The 958-nt window shown below is 47.1% G+C and overlaps 1 protein-coding gene across 1 annotated transcript; it reads right to left on the bottom strand.

Moving 5' to 3' along the window:
* Nucleotides 1-335, bottom strand: LOC108803944 (splicing factor 3B subunit 5-like). Its single transcript, XM_018575729.1, has one exon. The coding sequence runs from the start codon at nt 286-288 to the stop codon at nt 28-30; it is 261 nt and encodes an 86-aa protein (XP_018431231.1). The 5' UTR covers nt 289-335; the 3' UTR covers nt 1-27.
* Nucleotides 336-958: the final 623 nt, after the last annotated feature.

Below are 958 nucleotides of genomic sequence, written 5' to 3'. Positions count from 1 at the left end.
CCCACGCCTCGCTCAGCCCCCCGGAGCTCAGGAATCGTCTGGCTTGTCCACAGGCGGCCCGCACGGCTGCAGCATCTTCTCCATCAGGTTGAAGCGCACTCTGGCTTTGCTTTCGTTCTCCGCCACAGCGAAGTAGTTGAGCAGATCGAAGTGGCCCATGTAGGAGCAGTACAAGTCCCTGTGCTGGTTGACCAGCCATTCCCACTTTGTGGTGTCCGCATGGCCCGTGCCGATGTACTTGGACTGCAGATGCTCTAGCTGGCTGTGAATGGTGTATCTGTCCGTCATGGCGCCTCAATCACCCGGCGCAGCAACAAGCGCTGCGATATGCCTCAAACCTTTGCGCTGATAAAATAATTTTAAAAATGTGTTCTTATTTAAAAGTTCATGTAAAAACATTAATTAAACATTTTCCAAAAAAAACCACCATTCAATAATATTTCAGAAAAACAACATAATCAGCAACCCCATTACAATTTATAAGGCCACACACATCTAACCAAACTACTAACCAGAGAATCCCCCCAATCTACATAAAACCCACCACACCCCCTAATTACCATCCCACCCCTCCACACCCACATTAGCACCCAAAACCAAACATTCCATTAAGTTTCCATCCCTGATTCTAAATCTCAGAGACCTGAAAGACAGGCAAAAAAGAAAACAAACAATACTATACACCCCACATACGTAAAAAGGCAAAACAAGGAAAAAAGACAACATAATAAAAAGAAACCTCTCAGATTTACATAACCCCTTTCACAGCCCTCCCCTCCACCCACAATAACCACAACACCCACCACCACCCCATAATTCACAAAACAGGTCCTCATCCCTGCACTCTCGCTCCCCCCAACGCACCACAAAACCCCACAAAGGACCAAACGGTCATTTTAACCACTTGAAGTCCGCGGTCGCTTCTCGGCCTTTTGGCTAAGATCAAGTGTAGGATCGA

The sequence above is a fragment of the Nanorana parkeri genome, unplaced genomic scaffold (assembly GCF_000935625.1).
Source record: "Nanorana parkeri isolate BGI_ZX_2015 unplaced genomic scaffold, ASM93562v1 scaffold4542, whole genome shotgun sequence".
Lineage (NCBI taxonomy): Eukaryota > Metazoa > Chordata > Amphibia > Anura > Dicroglossidae > Nanorana > Nanorana parkeri.
The sequence above is the reverse complement of the archived record's forward strand: the minus strand, read 5'-3'. Positions and strand labels throughout refer to the sequence as shown.